Source organism: Podarcis tiliguerta (assembly GCF_965153285.1).
Source record: "Podarcis tiliguerta genome assembly, chromosome: 9".
In the NCBI taxonomy this organism is placed as follows: domain Eukaryota; kingdom Metazoa; phylum Chordata; class Lepidosauria; order Squamata; family Lacertidae; genus Podarcis; species Podarcis tiliguerta.
This window is the reverse complement of record NC_139542.1, coordinates 56,044,002-56,062,788: the sequence shown is the minus strand read 5'-3', so window position 1 is coordinate 56,062,788 and position 18,787 is coordinate 56,044,002. Positions and strand designations below refer to the sequence as shown.

At 44.3% G+C, this 18,787-nt stretch overlaps 1 protein-coding gene across 49 annotated transcripts in view; it reads right to left on the bottom strand.

Moving 5' to 3' along the window:
- The window catches only part of LIMCH1 (LIM and calponin homology domains 1), a 211,351-nt gene that overhangs the window by 112,479 nt on the left and 80,085 nt on the right, over positions 1 to 18,787 (bottom strand). For 48 of the 49 annotated variants that reach the window (XM_083457894.1, XM_083457905.1, XM_083457941.1 and 45 more), the window contains exon 3: positions 6,366 to 6,435. In XM_083457894.1, coding sequence (XP_083314020.1) covers positions 6,366 to 6,435 — 70 coding nt within the window. Of the gene's footprint in view, positions 1 to 6,365; positions 6,436 to 11,230; positions 11,317 to 18,787 lie in introns of those variants that run through there. The other variant, XM_083457928.1, reaches the window with a different exon arrangement.

Here is an 18,787-nt window from a genome sequence, read left to right as displayed (position 1 = left end):
TGAGGAAAAACCGATGCTGAGCTGACAAAGGTAAGGATCACATGCCCCTGTTTTAAATGCTTACTACCCACATTGGGTTGAGTGACAGCCGACACTCTTCTTAAGCCAATCAGAGCACAGATCACGTTTGCCAGGTAACCCGTGTGACACCTTTCCAAGCATTATGGGGAGGGTGCACACTACCTGTGGCAAGGGAAAGATGACTATTGCCAGTGGACATTGCCACCCATGTTTCTCAACCTTCCGGCCTACAATATCCTGTGCTTGTGGGGCTCCCCCCCCCCCATCAACACTTAACAGTAACAGAAGGAAGTGTGGAGTGAAAACAGAAACCGTTGCCCTGACAAACTGTGAAGAAACCCACTTTGGGGATGTTTAACGGTTAAAGAAAAACCAAAGAAATCATTATTTCTTTGCAAAATAATAGATATTCCAAATGCAGCTGAAATAAATCTGCTTTATGCCAGCATGGCTCTCTTTTAAAAACAGAAAACAAAATCCCTGATGATTTGCCAGCACCTACACCCATGCAAATTCTTCACATTTTTTATTATTTTTCTTTGTCATGCAAATGTATTCCACTGTGAAATACAAACAGAGCTCTCGCTTTTCTCACAGAAAAATTCCACTTATTTTTGGAACGAGAGTTTAAGCAATTTAACTGCATTTATTTAACATTTGACACACAAACACACGGAGTCTGCAAGTATCTTCGGCTCGCTGCGTCCAAAGCCAGACCCCACAGCCCTTTCTGCTCCAAGTGATACTTGCAAGCTGAGACAGGGCAGGTGGCCTTAAGATAAAAGGGTCTTCTCAGCAGTGGCTCCTTTCAGATGGAATGTCTTCCCCATCGAGGCTCAGGTGGCAACTCCTTCATGACCTGTTTTATTCCCACATGCTATTCTCTTTTATTATCACAAACCTGTTGCCTTTATTATACCAGGTCTTCATGTGGCTGCTTTATTCTGGAGTTGTTAGGTTTGTACTCCTTGCTACTTGGCATACGACCTTCTAGTCCCATCGCTCTTTCGGAATTAGGGCTTTAGGTTTGGGTAGCTTCACTGGTTAGCGCATGGTGCTGATAATGCCAAGGCTGCAGGTTCGATCCCCATATGGGAGAGCTGCATATTCCCACATTGCAGGAGGTTGGACTGGATGATTCTGAGGGTTTCTTCCAACTCTACAATTCTATGATTCTATGATTTACAGAACTATATCCTTACTGATTTTGTTGTTTTGCATTGTTTTTAACTGTGGGTGATACCCGATATTGTTTTATTGCTGCACAGAATTGCATTTTTGTTGATTTGGCTATTTTGAGTTTTTTAAACACACACACACACACAGTTGTACCTTGGAAGTCGAATGGAATCCGTTCCGGAAGTCCGTTCAACTTCCAAAGCGTTCGGAAACCAAAGCGCGGCTTCTGATTGGCTGCAGGAACAAACGGACTGCAGCCAATCGGAAGCCACCGAAACCCTGTTGGATGTTCAGCTTACAAAAGAACATTCGAAAACCAGAACAGTCACTTCCGGGTTTTGATCATTTGGGAGCCGCTTGGTCAGGAACCAAGACGTTTGAGATCCAAGGTATGACTGTATATATAGTTCACATTTTTGTTTATTATTAATAATATTATTAGGAATCCACCAGTTAAGCAGAGGCCCCATGGTGGGCTACATAATATAAAAATACCCCGCCAAAAAATTATAAAATCACAATGAAACATAATAAAAGCAGCAGCAAATCATTGAGGCAGTAGAGGGTGTGGCTCAATTTTTTAAAAATAATAATCACTGCACCTCAACCCTTGAAAATGTAGGACACTTTTTCCATGGTTGCCCCTAGACCAGGGAAAGGAAACCTGTCACCCTGTTTTGGTTGTTGGACTCCAACGTCCATCATTCCACCTAAACATTAGGAAGAACTTCCTGACAGTAAGAGCTGTTCGACAGTGGAATTTGCTGCCAAGGAGTGTGGTGGAGTCTCCTTCTTTGGAGGTCTTTAAGCAGAGGCTTGGCAACCATATGTCAGGAGTGCTCTGATGGTGTTTCCTGCTTGGCAGGGGGTTGGACTCAGTGGCCCTTGTGGTCTCTTCCAACACTATGATTCTATGATTCTATCCCTGACCACTGGCCATGCTGTCTGGGGCAACCATGGAAAAGGTGTCCCACATTTCACTGCTCCTCGAACTATATTTGGCAGCGACACCATGAGCATGGCCTCCACAGCTGATCTGAAGTTCAAGGAGGTCACTATCCAGAACAGACCCAACGAAGTCAATGGACTTGCACAACTATTTCATTGGTTCTATGCGGAGTGTGACTAATGCTGCCCTATATTTCTTGTTCAGTGCCCGGAGAATGACAATTATTGGACAACTGACAGAGCTTAAAAAACAGGAATATATATATTAGAACAAGTCTCCAAAAGACAGGCAGTTCTCACTCCTATAACATGGTTTCTACAGAGTTCCTGTAGATTCCCAAGCCAAAGTAAACTTCCTAAGAAAATAATCTAATAAGCATCCAGTTTTCCAGGAAACTGTTCTTTATTATCCATTTTGCTACAGTTCTCTTTCTTGTAGGGTTGCAGTCATTTACGAAACGTTTGAGCATTTTTATAGAGAACTTTCTTTCCCTGACTTCTATACACAAACTCTTTCTAAAGCATGTCTGCAAGCCAATATTGCTCTCTTCATTAGGGTTGAAACCAAGAGCCAAAAAGCGCCGTGAGCCAGAGTGCAGCTATAGTTCAGCCACTCGGTTTCGCCTTCCCCAATTTCCTACTATTATTTCTGACTCCTTTTTCACACACCCTCTGAGGCAAATGTCTGAAATTCCCATAGGGATAGCGTTAAGGAACTGAAGTAATGCTACAAACTCCACTCAACCCCAGTCAAACAAAAGATAAGCCCAAAATAAGTTCATTCTTTTTTTCTCTCACAGTGACACTATTCAGAGACAGGAAGGAAATTTGAGGAGAAAAAGAGAGAGCCTTCCTACAGAAATGCTGCCTCGAGACTTCAAAGCTATGATAGCTATTTGCCCCTAGTGTGGCACGTCATGTCTATACATTCGCTTTCAAAAATAAAGCATCTCCTGAAATTCTACACCATGGGGAACACGCAAAGTGATGGATTCTCTCTATACAGTGGTACCTCGGATTAAGTACTTACCGGAGTCTGTAACCTGAAGCGTCTGTAACCTGAAGCGCATGTAACCCGAGGTATCACTGTACTGTGAACTACCAGCAGCCACTCAAAACAAAACAGGACACATGTCAGTCCTTTATTCATTAACAGGAACAAGCAGATCCAACAACCAATAAATAACTAGCACAGAATCACAGAAATGGAGAGTTGGAAGAAACAAGCAGTCATCTAGTTGAACCCTCTGCAATGGAAGAATCTCAGATGAAGCATCCATGACAGATGTCCATCCAACCTCTGCTTTAATACTTCCAGTGAAGGAGAGTCCACTACCTTCCAAGGGAGACATTTCCATTCTTCAACAGCTCTTACTGTCAGAAAGTTCTTAAAAACATACTGCATATGCGTGCACTTAAAGCTCTTGTAATAACTTTCACCATTTGCAAGCATTCTGCACTATTCAAAGCTGATGATTCTTTAAAAGCTTTCCAATCTCAGCTTTGCACAAAGAGCAAATTATGGGATCCATTTCCCCATTCCCACCCAAATGGTGCAATGAACCACATTTAAAAACTCCTTTAAGAAACAGTGCATGACTGAGAAGAAACTGCCATGTATTCTTGCACTGTATGACAAGCGTGCACAGCTGGCTACGGATTTGTGCTTTTTCAAGCAAGTTTTCAGAAAGCTTCCAGAACAGACATCCAGATTTCGGCAAAGCCAATGTCTAGAGTTTAGAAAAAATAAACCCACATTTGGGAGTCAAAAAACACTGGCTTTCCAGAGGCCCTTTCCACTCCAGTTCCACACAGTGGGTCATGCATATTTCTTTCCAGTATGTTCACCCCAGTGATTATAGGCTGCTACACCAAGCCAACTGTAGATTATATAATAAACAAGATCTCATGCTAGATAAAGAAAGTTGTGTCCCACAGGTGCATCAAACCACTAGCATAGAAAGAGACACATCTGCAAGTATACAGTTTGGATTATTTATTTCCCTAGACACACTGCATAGAATACTTGGAGCAAAGGAAGATTCTACAGTTAGAATTTCTACTCAGTTGATATTCTTAATACGCCAATAGCAGATGGGAAGCTTGATATCTTCCCCTCAGGAATCTTCTTCTTCTTCTTTGGCGATCACTCATAGCCAAGTAAGATGCTCTTCCATGAACATGGTCTTAACAGTGAGTCCATAAGCAACTGTGGAGACCAGTTCTGGATCCACACATCCTTCCACAGTGCAGACATAGGTTTCCAGATAGGAGTTGATCACGGTGAGAGTTTGCCAAACGTGTCTTCCACTTAGCTTGTTTCTCCCTTTCGTCCTGAGTTCGTGCTTCTTCAAAGTCCGTAACACCTTTGGTAAAGGCTGTTCTCCAATTGGAGCACTCACAGGCCCATGTTTCCCAGTTATCAGTGTTTATACAACATTTGTTGACACTTGCCTTGAGAGCCTTATTGAACCACTTTTGCTGTCCATCGGTATTTCGCTTTCCATTCTTGAGTTGGGAATAGAGTAGTTGCTTTGAAAGGCGATAATCAGGCATCTGAACAACATCCAAAGCCTTGAGCCCCAACATGATAGGATGGTTGCATACCCATATGTTTGCTACAAAGCTTCAGGAAGGAACAATATGCAGCAGACACACCTCAAATTTTCTGCTGCCAATTGCAGCTGCTTTCTCCAACGCTTCACTCAACCACGTTTCTCTTCGCCAGGCTCCACGAGGCAAAGTAAGAGAGATGTGGTTGGTGGAGAGACGTGATTGGCGAGGAGGAGGACAACAGTTTCGAGGGCAGGAAAGGGGTTCATTTTCCTGCTACAAATCTGCATTCCAAGACCTGTGTCATGCCACCACTGTGTCTGTCTCGGAACACAGATCCTTACAACTTCATCCATCTCCCTTGATATCCTCCTTAAGCAAAATGGATGGCTGCTCCTTCATGTCTCATGCCCACTCTCAAACTTTACGTTCTATCAACATATCAGCCCAGATGCCTTTCACGCTGTGCTGCTCTGTGTCTGTTTCCCAACCCTAAATTTATCCCATTGAAATGACATCAAATTCGCCATAACAACGCTACTGCATCAGGCAGAGCAAAAATGTGTAAACCTTGAAATGCATCTACTATTCACTCTATAGCCCTGTTCAGGCATCCCTGTTTGACACTTGGAGTACACCTTCTGACCCAGGCAATTGCTACTAGGTAGGCGAAAACCAAATGGCCGGTTCCAATTTGCCAAGTGGAAAAAATCCCTACCTAGCCCCAACAACATGGCGACCGACAACTGCCATAGCAAGATCAAATCAGAGCAATGCATTAGAAGAGGGTGGGTAAGTAGTGTGATCCAATGAAGAGGGAACCATCTGGTTGTGCCGTGATTAAATGGCCTGTGGCCACTCCCACCCTGCTGGCTGATTGGCTGCAGCTGTCCCTCAACACAGGTGATGCGGCTGGCCATGACGTAGGGGTGAGGTGGTGGACCTCCACCCCCACACTGGAAAACTATTGAGGCATGGCCGCCTGTGCGCAACGTCGCCCACCGATATAGAGGTGAGAAGATTTGGAGTACGCCTCCTGACCCCAGGCAATGATTTCCGCCAATGATTTTCGACTCCCTGCACCATGCATTTGTTGTATGTGTGGATGAAGTGTACCTGAACAGGGCTGTAACTGTGAACTAAAGAATGTTTTTCCACTGCTTTTGTTTTTCAAAAAATTAGTAGAACCACCACATTATTCTTCAGTAAATGGTCAGTCATTTAAACAAACAATAGGTCAAGATACAGTTTCCTAAATCAGCAAAAAAAAAATAATAATTAATTATGTAACATATAAAGAAGGATATAGCCTCTGCTAAATTTAGCTCTAAGACACAGTTTTCTTAGAAGTGACTTTTACTGAAGATGCAGAAGGAATCAGGGTGCACTCAAAATAAAAACGGGGCCCTGGGTGCAGTGCATTCGAAAAGTCCAAAGCAGTCATTTATATATATATATATTTAAAAAATACTGTCTGTGATTTAAAATGTTCAAGTCCTAATCGGAATGCATCCCAAGAGATTCACAAATAGCAATGTGAATTTTCACTACCGCTGCACAAGTTGAATAAGGCAGGTGTGCTTGCGTTACCCTGGAGAAAACGGCCACCACAACACCAGGATGTAAACAAGACAACCAAAACGTCTCAGCCACAAGATACTTACCAGTCCTGCAATGGGAGTTGGCAGTCTGTTGATCTTTTTGACCAAACCAGGCTTTATGGAATTCAGCAACCTGTCATGAGAAAGGAGTGTGTCAGATGAAGGATCAGTCAGAAGACTCAACTTGCAAATTGCTTTCTCCCGGTCGGTGAGAACACTTAACGCAGCAGGGAAACCTTGAGACTATTAACTTGGGACAAAAATTACGTAAGCCTGCAAGCGCTATTGTTTTAAGTTCAGATCGGTATCTCCAGGTCTGTCAAGAGCTTTGAGCTGCAGTGCGTACTTAAGTGGAGGCCTGAGGAATTTGAGGCATGGATTCAACCTGTACACAACTGGCTGGCTCTGGTCAAAGAAGGGAAATGCAGCGAGACTGGCCACACTTGAGCTGATTTATACCAGCAGCCAGAAGGTCATGTGATTCCCTGACCCCTATAAAATAGGGAGCAACCAGGAGTCCTTGATCTTCCCACTACAGACTGCCTTCACCTCACTCCCTGCCTGCCTTTCCCTTGCCTCACCCTCAATTCAACTTTTAAAAGGAACTGAAGGGACGTTGGCGCAAGAAAAAAGAGTGAGGAAGGGATACCAGTGCTGATTTTCTAGAAAAAAGAGGTGCCAGAACTTACCGTGAACAAACTCCCTCATTCTTTTTCAATTGAAGCCAGCATGCTCAAGTCATTGAAAACCTCCACTGTCACATCTGTGAGGTCAATGTGACATCAAAGCACCGTGGGACCTGCAACAAGGGTGTATGTGTGGATTTGATCATCACTGCATGTGGCTCAACGGCTGTGTGGGAGAGAGGAACCACTGGCTTTTCCTCAACAGCGTGATATCTGCCATCCTAGGCCTTCTCCTAATCCTACTCATTGCTTTCTGCATTTATGTGGAGTTCTTCCTTAACCCCATGAGGCTGTGCACAGACCAGCACTTTGAAGGCCTGAAGAACCCGACGGGTGTGTGGTTTGTGCACCCATTGAGACACAAGGACCTGCCATTTTGGGGTGATGGCACCCACTTGAGTTCCTGCTGAAAAAGGGCCCTGGTGGAAACCATGTAGCAGGACTGGTGAACCTGTAGCCCTTCAAATGTTGTTGGACTACAAGTCCCATCATCCCCCACCTTTGCTGACTGGGGCTGAAGCATCACAGGTTCCCCAGTCCAGATCTGCATGTTCCCTTCATAACAAACTGAAACAGTTGACACATGCCACAATGTGTAGCGCTGGGTCCAACGGTGGATTATGAAGTCTCTCCCCACAGAATTCATGGCACGACGGTGGACGCTGTCAAAGGTTGCAATGCCTGCATGGAGAGAATTCATCCCACAGAGATATTTCTGGATTTTTCCACAGGTGACATTTGGACGAGACATCTGATCAACGTTCTGGTCACCTCCCAACTGAGACTACTCTTGAAGGCTGCTCGGGAGCTGAACTCAATTAAAGCAGAATATGGGTGCCAGAATATTAGCCAGTTCAGACTGGTGAAATCACAGCACATCAACTCTGCAGGAGTCACGCTCCTGGCTGCCTCCTTGCTTCTGGGCCCAATTCACTGGTGCTTAATGCTAAAGCCCTAAGATGCTTGGGACCCATATATCTAGAAGAGCGCATCTCACTGTATTAGCCTGCCAGTGCCTTAAAAGATGGATTTATACGCCTGATCCTTTCAGCAGTTTCAGCCTTGATTGCTTAACCCGCTCAGCAGTTGACTGCTTTTAGCTGACTTAACATGATTATCATTACATTTTTTCAAAAAAAAGTTAGATTGTTGCTATATGGTTCTTTTGTTTGTTGCACCCCACCTTGGTTTTGCCATGGGTGAAGGGCTATAAATATTTTAAATAAATAAAGGGGAGAAACGACAAGGATGTGTGGCCAAGAAATGGACAAGGAATGTGGAGGCAAAAGAATGGGAAGGATGAAGGGAAAAAAAACATCGGGTGTGTCTCTAAAAATGGAGATGGAATGAAATGGCCATTGTTAAAGAGATTTCAAAGCTTAAGTTCTCAGAGAGAGAGAGACTGAGGGTTTAATATCCCTTTGAGCCAAATTCCCAAGATCAGAGAGTCATTTTTCAGTCTATTGAAGGTTTAGGTTTGTCTAGCAGCTAGCTCCTACCACAGAAATAAATTTCTAAATCCTGAGCCCCTGATTACCACTATTGGTTTTTTTCCACTCATTTATCAGTTGGTGGGGGGAGGTGTTTCTGATGCTCAGCCACTCCACATCAGATCTTAGTTTCCCTTACCTTTAAAATATCGAGTCCCAACACCTTTATCTAAGTCACTGATGGGAGGTATGAGTGGGGAAATATCAAGCATAATAATAACAACAGTAATCATTTGGGATTTGGATGTGATGAAGACCTTCAGGCTATTTTCCTTCCATTCCCAGCACCTAACCATCATGGCTCACAACTCAAGTGAGCAGCATAACAGGAATGTGAGAATGTGTGATCTGCAGATCAATCAGCTGCTAACACTACAAGTGATGCGTGTGGAAGATCACTTAGATCCAGGGCTTTTTCCCCCCCAGCTGGAACTCATTGGACTGCTGTTCCGGCACCTCTCAAGTGGGCGCCATTGCCATTATAACAGAACAAGGGAAGCGTTCATGGTGAGTCCCGGCATCTCTTTTTTCTAGAAAAATAGCACTGCTTAGGTCCCTTAATTTCCCAGTAGTGATGTATGGAAGTGAGAGCTGGACCATAAAGAAGGCTGATCACCGAAGAATTGATGCTTTTGAATTATGGTGCTGGAGGAGACTCTTCAGAGTCCCATGGACTGCAAGAAGATCAGACCTCTCCATTCTTAAGGAAATCAGCCCTGAGTACTCACTGGAAGGACAGATCCTGAAGCTGTGGCTCCAATATTTTGGCCACCTCATGAGAAGAGAAGACCCCCTGGAAAAGACCCTGATGTTGGGAAAGATGGAGGGCACAAGGAGAAGGGGACGACGGAGGGCAAGATGGCTGGACAGTGTTTTCGAAGCTACAAACATGTTTAACCAAACTGCGGGAGGCAGTGGAAGACAGGAGTGCCTGGCGTGCTCTGGTCCATGGGGTCACGAAGAGTCGGACACGACTAAACGACTAAACTACAAGATCCCTTAAAACACCGAAAGGGAAAGATTTCGCAGTAGCTTCCAAAATAATAAAGCTTACCAGGGCCTGAAGAGTTTGGGTAATTTCCCAGATCTATGTGAGTTAACAACCAAATGGCTTGGGTCTACTCAAGCTTAACATTTGCAGACAATTTGCATGTAATGTCTGTGTGGCACACCCATGCGCCAGATGTAGGAAAGAGAAGACCAGTGTGCGGGTCCCCTCATTACATATAACTTTTATGCACATATTTTAATTGAATTGGGCCAGGGATATTATAGTTCGAGAGACTCAAGTGGGGATTCCCACGCCCCATGTTGATTAACACACCCATTATGCAAAAGTGAAGAAGCAAACCATGAGAACTGGCATCTTCCCATATTCATGCTATCAGATGACAGCTGCAATGAGCACACCTACTATAATTCAGTACACACGGGACTATGTACTCTGTACTAGAAGTATTAACCCAATGGCTCCAAAAGCTGCGCACAAAGAAAAACGTGGTTACTTCTGCAACCTGTTTAAAGCGAGAAAACACTGTGCATTGTGATTCTGGTTTTGATCATGATGGGGAGGGGCAACGGGATTAGACAAAATTGTGGAGAATGAGGCTATGAGTTCTATGTGTTGGACTAGCACATGGGTAGGCAAACTAAGGCCCGGGGGCTGGATCCGGCCTAATCACCTTCTAAATATGGCCCGCGTACAGTCTGGGAATCAGTGTGTTTTTACATGAGTAGAATGTGTCCTTTTACTTAAAATGCATCTCTGGGTTTTTTGTGGGGCATAGGAATTCGTTCATATATATATATATATTTCCAAAATATAGTCCAGCCCCCCACAAGGTCTGAGGGAAAGTGGACCAGCCCCCTGCTGCAAACGTTTGCTGACCCCTGTAGCATGGGAAACCAGGATTCAAATGCCCTCTCAGCCATGAAGCTCCTGGGGTGAACTTGGGCCAGCCACTGTCGATCTCAGCCTAACTTACTTCACAGGCTTGTTGTGAGGATTAAAATGGAGGTGTACACCACCTCAAGCTCCTTGAAGGAAAAGCAGAACATACAGTGGTACCTCAGGTTAAGTACTTAATTCGTTCTGGAGGTCTGTTCTTAACCTGAAAGTGTTCTTAACCTGAAGCACCACTTTAGCTAATGGGGCCTCCTGCTGCCGCCGCACCGCTGGAGCACGATTTCTGTTCTCATCCTGAAGCAAAGTTCTTAACCTGAAGCACTATTTTTGGGTTAGCGGAGTCTGTAACCTGAAGCGTATGTAACCTAAGGTACCACTGTACTTGTGCTAATAATGAAGAGTATGACGGCTATGCATAAGCAGGAGAATTTGATTGCGCTCATGTCCTACGTAGAATAATAAAACCATAGAATTGTACACTTGGAAGGGACCACATCTAGTCCAACCCGTGCAATTCAGGATTCTTTTTGCCTGATGTGGGGTTCAAACTCACAACCTTGAGAGTCTCATGCTCGGCTGACTGAGCTATTCTGCAGGCTTTGCCTAGGTATCTGGCTGGCCACTGTGGAAAATAGGATGCTGGGTTTTAGTCTAAACTAGCAGGTCTTTTTCTTATATACCCAGTGCTATTTTTCTATTAAAAAAATATTTAGGGGCACTCTCAATTTCCTACTCGTATTGAAATACTGCCCCTCAGTGAGGCCAAACTTAGATTCACAAAATGTTTAGAGGAATGCGTACCTCTGCACTCCCCCCCCTCCCCGGAAAGGAACCGTATGTACCTACTGTATACACTGAAGCCCAATGCCCTACTGGAAATCTCAGACTTGGCTTCTAGGATTTCAGCAAGCATAGACTTTCAGATTCAGTGCCTTCAGCCATAAGGACTAGAAACCTCCTTTTTTATATAAAAAAAAAAAAGGACTGCAAAGGTCCTCACGAAGCACATGCACATTCTGTGCTTCTTCTGATCTCCTGCACAATTGTGGCACACACACACACACAAAATTAAGGATATTATTCACTGTTGTGTCTTGAACATCCAGAGTGCAGTGTTCTGCAGAATCAAAGGGGGCCGGGAATTCTGATTATTGAAGCATAACGTTAAAATTAATCAGATAGTATTTTCTAGTTTAATCCAATCTCGGACCCAAGTAACATGCAGCTTCATAATATAGTTTGAAATCTGGAAGGGAGAAACCTCCTCTGTCTTTAATATCTGTAAATATGTTTTATCCTTGGTTTCTTTCCTTTCCATAGAAATTTTGAGATATCCTTTTGCCATTTTTTGAAGCGCGATGTCTTACTTATTACTGGTATTGACTGAAACAAAAATAACATTTTGGGCAATGTGTTTATCTTAATGGCCAGAATTCTGCCTAATAATGATAAGTTCATTCTTCCCCATATACCTAGATTTCTTTTTATTTCGTTCCAACCCTTTTCATAGTTGTCTTTATATATGTTGTCTTTGTATATGTTTGCAAGTGGTAGAGGCTGTTCACCTAGCATTTGAACATTTTCCTTCCAGGCCAGCATAATGACAACGACACCAAGTAATATTTTCCTGACTTAAGAATTTCCAGAGTTAATGTGGATACTTCCACTCACTGCCTAAATTTTCCACAGTGGAAAATATTGAAGAAAGGGGAACAGAGAGGGAGAAAGAGAGAGAGCGCAGAATTTTAAGGATGCACAAACTATGAAACTTGATTGCAGGATTTCCTCCTCCATTTCAGGCTCACGCACAAAAGCGAATCCTGGAGGTCTTAATGCAAACGCCAAATGTCAGAAGCTGCTTGAAATAAATCTTTTAAAAATGTTTGCGTTGGCCCCATTGAAGGTTAAGGAAGAGGTGAAGGGGAAGAGAGAGGAAAGGATCTGGGCTTGCAGTGGGAGGAAATGAAAAATGTGGTTAGACCACCACTATTAATGATTAGGCTTATGAGGAAGAGGAAGACAGCAAAGAAAAACCTCTCCCTATTCAGTTCTTTGCCTGAGGCATCAAAATAGAGCTGCTATTCTTTGGCATCTTTCTTTCAATGCAGGCTGGCTTTCTTAAAAAACAAAATAAAAATACTTGTTTATTCACTGAAAGAAGTAAACTAAAATTTAAGAGTCTTCTGTGTGGTCTTTCAACATTTAAGTCAAATAGAAACTAAAGCAAATTGGACCCTTCAGACACAAATAAAACAAGGTTTACTTCCTACAGAAAATATAATAATACAACAAACATGCGGAGGGCAAACACTGGTGCCTTGACTTCAAAAAGGGCTGACAGGTGAGGTCACTGTTAAGCTCTGTGTTGTCATAAGCAGAGGCATGGGCTCCAAAGACCCAGATTCAAATCTCCATTTGTCCATAAAGCACCCTGGGTGCCCCAAACTTGTTACACTCTTTCTTTCTTTCTCTCTCTCTCTCTCTCTCTCTCTCTCTCCCTCGCTCTCTCTCTCTGAAACAAACCTAATATTGTAGAAAGGCTCAGAAAGGCCTTAGCTCAGCAGCATGCAGAGGGTCCCAGATTTAATCTCAGGTAACTATTTTTATTTTTTTTATTTATTGAATTTATATACCGCTCTATTCCCAAAGGCCTCAGGGCAGTTCACAGAACAAAATCAGAATATAAAACCACAAAATATATAATCAAAATAAAAACAACCCAATAACCCCCCCAGCAAGCCAATAACTAGGGGCGGAGCTGGGAAATGAAGCCCCAGACAGCTGCTTCTAAAAAGTGTGGATAATAATAAGCTACATCTGTAAGGGAGACGCAGAGATCTAAACAGAGACTATTATTTGTGGCATGGTATCCCTTTACGTAGGGACGTGGGTGGCGCTGTGGGTTAAAGCCTCAGTGCCTAGGGCTTGCCGATCGAAAGGTCGGCGGTTCGAATCCCCGCGGCGGGGTGCGCTCCCGTTGTTCGGTCCCAGCGCCTGCCAACCTAGCAGTTCGAAAGCACCCCTGGGTGCAAGTAGATAAATAGGGACCGCTTACTAGCGGGAAGGTAAACGGCGTTTCCGTGTGCAGCTCTGGCTCGCCAGAGCAGCGATGTCACGCTGGCCACGTGACCCGGAAGTGTCTTCGGACAGCGCTGGCCCCCGGCCTCTTGAGTGAGATGGGCGCACAACCCTAGAGTCTGTCAAGACTGGCCCGTACGGGCAGGGGTACCTTTACCTTTACCTTTTATCCCTTTACGTGCATTTATTTTTGTTTCAGATTTGTCGTGGCCAATAGCTAGCACAATAAAGTTATTTGGTTTGGATTGGATACTAAGCTACATTGATCAATGATGTGACTCAGTGTAATAATAATAATAAATTTTATTTATATCCCGCCCTCCCCAGCCGAAGCCGGGCTCAGGGCGGCTAACAACAATAAAACAGTACAAAAGTACAGCACAAACAACACTCTAAAATCATTCGTTATAAAATTAATTAATTTAGGCAACTTTCTTTGTTCCTAATGTAACCCACAATCACTGCCCTCAGGTACCTTGACAAAAATGAAGGAAAATATATTAACAAAGGCAACTTCAAAAAGTTTACTTGACAAAAGGTAGGTTCTTTCTCTGCAGGATTTATATTGGGGGGGGGGGTAAAGAAAGAAGTGCAACTGGGTTCAAAAATTCTTTCTTCCATGTAAACATGCATGAGATTTCTGTCTTAGGCCTGTTGTGACACAGATGGCGCTGTGGTCTAAACCACTGAGCCTCTTGGGCTTGCCGATCAAAAAGTTGCCAGTTCAAATCCCCGTGATGGGGTGAGCTCCCGTTGCTCTGTCCCAGCTCCTGCCAACCTAGCAGTTCAAAAGCACACTGGTGCGAGTAGATAAATAGGTACTGCTGTGTTGGGAAGGTAAACGGCGTTTCTGTGCACTCTGGCACTCGTCACGGTGTCCCGTTGCACCAGAAGTGGTTTAGTCATGCTGGCCACATGACCCGGAAAGCTGTCTGCGGACAAACGCCGGCTCCCTCAATCTGAAAGCAAGATGAGTGCCGCAACCCCATAGTCGCCTTTGACTGGACTTAACCGTCCAGGGGTCCTTTACCTTTACTTAGGCCTGTTGTGCATAAAAATGCACAACAGAAGTTCCCTTGCGGCTTTTGGGGCAGTGTGGTGACTTCTGAAACTGACCAGAATTGGAGCCTGGATAGCTCAGCTGGTTAGCATGTGGTGCTGATAACGCCAAGGTTGCAGGTTCGATCCCTGTATGGACCAGCTGCATATTCCTGCATTGCAGGGGGTTGGACTAGATGATCCTCAGGGTCCCTTCCAACTCTACAGTTCTATGATTCTATTCTATGATTCTATGATTCTAGAATTTCAAAAGCAGAGGGGTCTGCCATTCAAAGTGTGTTGGGCGCGGGGGAAGTCACACATTCCAGTAGGCATGTCCGAGTCCTTATGGGATCCCAGCTTTGGACAAAAGTTATTCCTTTCCTCTAGCTATATTATGTAGAAGGTTATTCTGGCTGCAACTTTGCATAGCTCTCACTTGATGCACTACCTTCTACTTGTCGCTTTGGTTATGGACCCCATACTGAACTATAATATTTGTTCCTCATTACATCTTGAACAATAAAAACATAGCAGGTTGCGACTCCGGCCTGATACAAAAACAGCCTCCCATGTCCCTGCCTGAACTTAGATCTCTGTCCTTAATGAGACTCGACGTCTCCCTCCAGGCTAGACGCAAGCCAAATCCAAGAAGCCGATAATGGTTTGGCATTAGAATATACAGCACTGTAAACCACAGGAAATCGCTAGCCTTTTGTCACATTGTGGCATGGGTCACTCACATTCATTCCATAAAGGCAAAATACCTGATTGTGTATGTGTATTTATGCACTCACAAAGCAAAAACAACAAACTCCCCTAGCTGCATGAGTACACCACAGTGCTATTGTTAATCTTGGGTAGTGACTAATTAACCAATTAAGTATAATAATAATAATAATAATAATAATTTTTTATTTATACCCCGCCCTTCCCGGTTCAAAAACCGGGCTCAGGGCAGCTAACAACAAATTTAAAACATTTAATTGATGCTACAAAAAACAGCATAAAATACAGTATAAAACGTGAATAACAATAAATTCAGAATTCAAAAATCAATTTAGGGGGAAAATCCATCCAATAAACATTAGATGATCTAGCAGGGCTAGCTGGCTAAATTAGTCCTATTTGGGCCAGCGAGGAGACCAGGGGAGAATTAGCTGTGGGATCCCAGAGCAGGTAAGCTTTATAAAAAGGGGAGGGGGAGGGAAGGAAGGGGAATAAAAGATCAGGCTAAGTTCAAGCTGAAAGCCAGGCGGAATAGCTCTGTCTTACAGGCCCTGTGGAAGGAAGTTAAATCCTGCAGGGCCCTGGTCTCATGGGACAGAGCATTCCACCAGGTCGGAGCCATCACTGAGAAGGCCCTGGCTCTGGTGGAGGATATACACTTTACCACCAGATAAACTTAAAACTCCCGTGAATGACCGGGAAAGCCTTTCAAAGTTGGGAGTACTTGCAAAATTATTACATCCAAGTGATCAACACACCAAAAGCACACTTAGCACATCTTGGAAAGCAAATGCCACTCTGGATACTGTAGTTGGTTCTATAAACCAGTTTCTCTCACAACTGACATGACCCCAAATGAATAAACCGTGGCAATATCTTCCGCCCTGTGGTGACGTTTGGAGCATTGAAGAGGAAAATGATAGGACACAATGGAAACGTAAACATAGAACTGATCATCTCTGGCATTATTTGAAAGATAGGATACCAAACCACTGGTCTATCCTGCTCATTGGGTATTAGCTAGCCCCTCCACTCTCCATTCGCACGGATTCATAAAATCCATTAAAAAACAAGTATCATAGCCCTCACTGTCACAATCACTTCCTTTGCACTGGACAAGCCATACAGTGGCGTAGCGTGGGTTGTCAGCACCCGGGGCAAGGCAAGTAATTTGCGCCCCCTAACCCGTGGATTTGCGCCCCCTAACCCTAACCCCCAGATGTTGCACCCGGTGCGGCCGGCCCCCCCTGCACCCCCCATGCTACGCCACTGAAGCCATAAGATACTGTTGCAGCGAAGGTCTCTTCCCAGAGAAGAGGAAGATAGAATACTTTTCTTTAAAACATACAGCTTTACCTACTGGTTTTTGGAATTCAAGCAAGACTTTAAATTGCCCATTTGTTTCTGCTCATTCCAATCTCTCTGAATTCTCATTTTTAAAGGGTGTTGCTAAAAAGGGTGTTTTGATCACTTCTTTAACGCCTTTTAAAGAGACTGCTCGGTATTAACAGAGAATTACTGCTTTAAAACAAACGGTTGCAATTGCAAACAGCTGTTCAAACATTTACCAGCAGGTCCGGTCCGCCTAGCTGCAGCAGCTGGGCAGGCAAAACTGACAACAGTGGTTAGACTAGATTGCCACAATACTACAGAATGGTCTTCTGCACAGATCAGCCTGCCCTAAGCCGCTTCCAGAACTATAGTCTAGAGAGTGGCATGCGCTTGTAATGTACATGGAAGGGAGCAACAACGAATAGGCCAGACCTTTCCCAGACAAAGGGGTGTTTACTGAGACAGTAAAGTAAAATGGTCAGAATACTTGTTGCAGAAAGGAGCAAGGAGGGTTCTGAAGAAGAAGAAGAAGAAGAAGAAGAGGAGGAGGAGGAGGAGGAGGAGGAGTACGACGACGAGGAGGAGGAGGAGGAGGAGGAGTTTGGATTTGATATCCCGTTTTATCACTACCCGAAGGAGTCTCAAAGCGGCTAACAATCTCCTTTCCCTTCCTCCCCCACAACAAACACTCTGTGAGGTGAGTGAGGCTGAGAGACTTCAGAGAAGTGTGACTAGCCCAAATTCACCCAGCAGATGCATGTAGAGGAGCGGAGAAGCGAACCCAGTTCACCAGATTACGAGTCTACCGCTCTTAACCACTACACAGGGAGCCAAGAGTGGATGCACTGTGATGTTTTGACATCTGGGGAAATGAGAGGAATAAAGCCATAGAACCTGGAAAGCTAGAAAGATGAACTACTACCTAGTTCCCCCTCCCCACAACTTGAAATGCACATTCCTTAGCCTTTTTCTTTATCATTATTATTATTATTATTATTAGTAGTAGTAGTAGTAGTAGTAGTATCCAACATTACAGTCAAGATTGTTGGGATTTTGATTATCTGTGATGCGAAAGGAGAAATACAAGCTGCAGAGGAACTCCTGAGATAGCCTATGCAGAACAGCCTGGCCAAGCTAGGGCTATTAAGAAACAGTACAGGGCCATGGAGGGCCATTAGCATGCAAGAGAGCTGTCCTACCCCCCACCCCCCTTTTGCCCTGAAGTGTAAACAGAGACTGGGGGTTTGGAAGGCTGCCAGGGTAACTGGGTGTGAGTTGCCAGGAAAAGAGTGTTTTTGGAGCAAGGCATTCTGGGAAGAAGGGAGAAGAAAGACTGGGGTCCATCTGGGGCAGGCTGGCTGAAGGCTGGCTGTGAGAGATGCCTTACCAGGCATGGCCAAACTTGACCCTCCAGCTGTTTTGGGACTACAACTCCCATCATCCCTAGCTAATAGGACCAGTGGTCAGGGATGATGGGAACTGTAGTCCCAAAAGAGCTGGAGGGCCAAGTTTGGCCATGCCTGCCTTAGACTCTAGAGCTGCACTGCTATGGGGGACAAGCCCCTCTTGAAACGACCAGGCTGTAAAATCCAGATTCGCTCTATGCAGACTGAAGGTGTAAACAAGTAAATAAACCTATTTCTTAAATCTATGACAGTCTCAATTCTACACAGGAACACAGACCCCGGGTGAGTGCCTGGAATTTTGCAGAGAGCGGGGGTGTGGCACACAACTTTTGTAACAACACAGTTATTACACTAATGCAATCACAGCAATATTATTCTATGCTCCTTGTAATTTAGAAAAGCGAAAGAAGAACAGTTACGTTGACCAAGGGCAGGAGAGAGCACCGTGTGTGGCACCAATACATGAAGTAAGTGAAACTACAAACTGAAGTTTGGGAGAGAGTTTGATGCAGAGAAGTCATTTTCCCAAACGTCCATCCGCAGTGTTCTGTGCAGCAATGTTGAAGTGGGTAGGGGGACACTAGGCTTCATACATGCCACTATTGATTGAGGAAAACACAGGAAAATAAGTGTTGGCTCAACTGCAGCATGAAGAAAACCAGCAAGGCTCTTGGTGCCTGCAATCTGTTCTACAGCACCACTAACTTAAGCAAAACTAAAATGGAACTCAATGGGAATTGCCTCTTATTCTGGCACACAAAGACAGCTCCTGCAAAAAAAAATTGCTTTACGCAGTATTAGTCAATCCAAACCACTGTGC